The 2,801-nt window shown below is 57.3% G+C and overlaps 1 protein-coding gene across 1 annotated transcript; it reads left to right on the top strand.

The window, feature by feature from the left end:
• The first annotated feature begins 298 nt into the window (after positions 1-298).
• On the top strand, positions 299-2,512 carry LOC101772548 (xyloglucan endotransglucosylase/hydrolase protein 24). The gene is made up of 2 exons (XM_004966083.2): positions 299-873; positions 1,556-2,512. The coding sequence occupies exons 1-2, from the start codon at positions 598-600 to the stop codon at positions 2,183-2,185; spliced, it is 906 nt and encodes a 301-aa protein (XP_004966140.1). The 5' UTR covers positions 299-597; the 3' UTR covers positions 2,186-2,512.
• Positions 2,513-2,801: the final 289 nt, after the last annotated feature.

Here is a 2,801-nt window from a genome sequence, read left to right as displayed (position 1 = left end):
ACTCAGGACTGGCCGGCTCCGCCTCCGCCCGCGTCGTGCCATACACTCATGGAGCAGCAGCTCTCGCCTCAGGTTGCAGGCACGCCGTGGTCAAGCCAATCTACGCTGCCACGTCGGGTCGCCCCCACCTGGTGCGCCCCATCCGCTGCTCCAGCAACCGCCTGTGCCCCCCGTCCTGATCGCTGGACGGTTTCCATGGCAGGTTGGCAGTATCGCGGTTCGCTGCGGTCCACGCCGTTGGGCCACAGGAAAGCCTCGCCGCAGAAGAGCGCGTGCATGCCGGCTTCGTCCTGGCATTTGGCGAAAGCGCCCCGCTACGTGCCCCCAAATCGGGCGCCTGCCTCTTTTACGTCTTTTATCTTCGCGTGCCGCGGCGACACACACCAGGCCACCTTTCTTCTCCACAGGACACGCACTGCTCTGTACTCTGCCTCATCTCCTTCCTTCCACCACCTGTTCCGTCCTCAGTTCGCCGGCACAGGCAGCCTACACATCCATCCATCCATCCGTCCGTCACATTGCCCCAAACCGATCTCCCTGCAACTTTGGAGCCGCGCGCCGGCGTCTGGGGGGCGGTGTTTTCAGGTCAGGTCAGGCATGCGCGCCTCCGGTCTGTGCTGGCCGGCCCTCCTCCTCCTCCTCGCGCTGACCGCGGTGGCGGCGGCGAGGGACCACGACTTCCGGCGGGACTTCGACGTGACATGGGGGGAGGGCAATGCGCGGTTCCGCGACGGCGGGAGGCAGGTGGAGCTGTCGCTGGACCGGCGGTCGGGCGCGCGGCTGCAGTCCAAGGAGCGCTACCTCTTCGGCCGGTTTGACATCGAGATCAAGCTCGTCCCCGGCGAGTCCGCCGGGACCATCACCTCCTTCTACGTGAGTACCCCGCCCGCTCCATCCCCGATTCTTCGTCGATCCAAACTCTGCCTTGGTCACCAGTGGCATCCTTAAGCTTCGCTAAGATTGGGCATTTTCGTTCCAATTTACTTGAGATTGTTCAGCTTCCACATCTTGTGGGGGAGGGGGGTTGTAGTGCTCGATGCATGTGTCCAACTGACTGACACTTGGCGTCCTGAGAGTCATTTTTGCGTTGCGTTGAAAAAGATCGCAACTTGGTCAGGCAAGCAGGTGAAAAATAGTAGCCGCTCTGTTCTCCGCCTCCATCGAGCAAAATCGGCGTTGGGGCTTGGCAGATCGGGCGGGTAATTGGGGTTCGCCGCGGTGAATTCTGTACGACATGATGAGTAAATGCTGGTAGCAATTGCGAATTCAATGGACATTGGTGATGAACAGTGCGAAGTAGATAGACAGCTCCGCTACAGTTATCGCGTGTACTACGTACGGTGAAAACGAGACCATTTCGTAGTAGTAGAAATCACTACAGTAATTACCTGCCCCCCTCAAAAAAATAAAAAACTTTACAAGAGTCGTGGATCCCACGATTGAGATTGAGAATTCTGCTCCTAGTCAGCACTCACCAGATACTTGCTGTCACATACTATACATTTTTAGAGTACACGTATACACGCGTCGTATCTGAGTGAGATTTGCGTTGCAGATCTGCACGGGCGGCGCGCGCCACGACGAGGTGGACTTCGAGTTCCTGGGCAACGCGAGCGGGGAGCCGTACCTCCTGCACACCAACATCTTCACCGACGGCAAGGGCGAGCGGGAGCAGCAGTTCGTGCTCTGGTTCGACCCCACGGCGGGCTTCCACACCTACTCCATCCTCTGGAACCCGCACAACATCATCCTCTACATCGACGGCACCCCGATCCGGGTGTTCCGGAACAACGCCGCCCGCGGGGTGCCCTTCCCGACGCGGCAGCCCGTGCATGTCTTCGCCAGCATCTGGGACGCCGAGGACTGGGCCACCCAGGGGGGGCGGCTCAAGACGGACTGGGCCAGCGCGCCCTTCGTCGCCACGTACCGGCGCTACAACGTCACCAACGCATGCGTCTGGGACGAGGAAGGCGGGCGCGCGCGGTGCCCGACGGCGGCGGTGGAGGGCGGCGGGCGGCGGCGGCGGAGGCAGGCGGCGTGGATGGCGCAGAGGATGGACTGGTGGAGCTGGATGACGCTCAGCTGGGTGCGCATGAACTACATGGTCTACGACTACTGCGACGACCGCAGGCGGTTCCCGCACGGATCGCCGCCCGAGTGCGTCATCCCCATCGGAAGGTCGTGAGCTCCAGTAATCAGGCAGTTGTGTGTAGGCAGGGAGAACGAAATCTTCTGCTTCTGCTGGCTAGAGTAAGCGTTCTCTGTCTCGCCACGTACGTGCCGGCAGTGTAATAATCGTGTTTCTTCTTTTGTCTCTAGAAGATGCTGTTGTGTTGTGAGGAACAAGGTGCAAGCTGGACATGGTGTTCATTTAGAATTTTAGATTCGTCGCGATAACTTTTGAAACGGAGGAAATTCGGTGCACAAACTGTAAATAACTCCTGTTTTTTTTTGTTCGAGGAACAAACTGTGTTGGGCCATGACAAAATGGGCCGAAGCCTGTTAGCAGATTTGGACTGGACTGTTTGTCGTGTCGAGGGAAAAAAAAAGAAAGGTTCGGCCGGGCAACATTCCCGTAAGCTGAGGGTAAAATAAAATCCTAGGTGAAGCTATTATTTTTTGTTTCACCGACTTTAGCTTCACCGGTGAAGCTGTTTCAGGATAAGCCTTCCAAAACATTTGTGACAGGCACTTGCGGGATTTGCATTTTCTACTGGTTTTGCATTTTCTACTGGTTAAGGACTTCCAACCATGAAAGTGTACAACTTTTATTTTTGTTGCAATATTCCTAAAACAAGTGT

This window comes from Setaria italica, chromosome IV (assembly GCF_000263155.2).
Source record: "Setaria italica strain Yugu1 chromosome IV, Setaria_italica_v2.0, whole genome shotgun sequence".
Taxonomy (NCBI): Eukaryota; Viridiplantae; Streptophyta; class Magnoliopsida; order Poales; family Poaceae; genus Setaria; species Setaria italica.
This window is presented reverse-complemented; position numbering and strand designations above follow the sequence as displayed.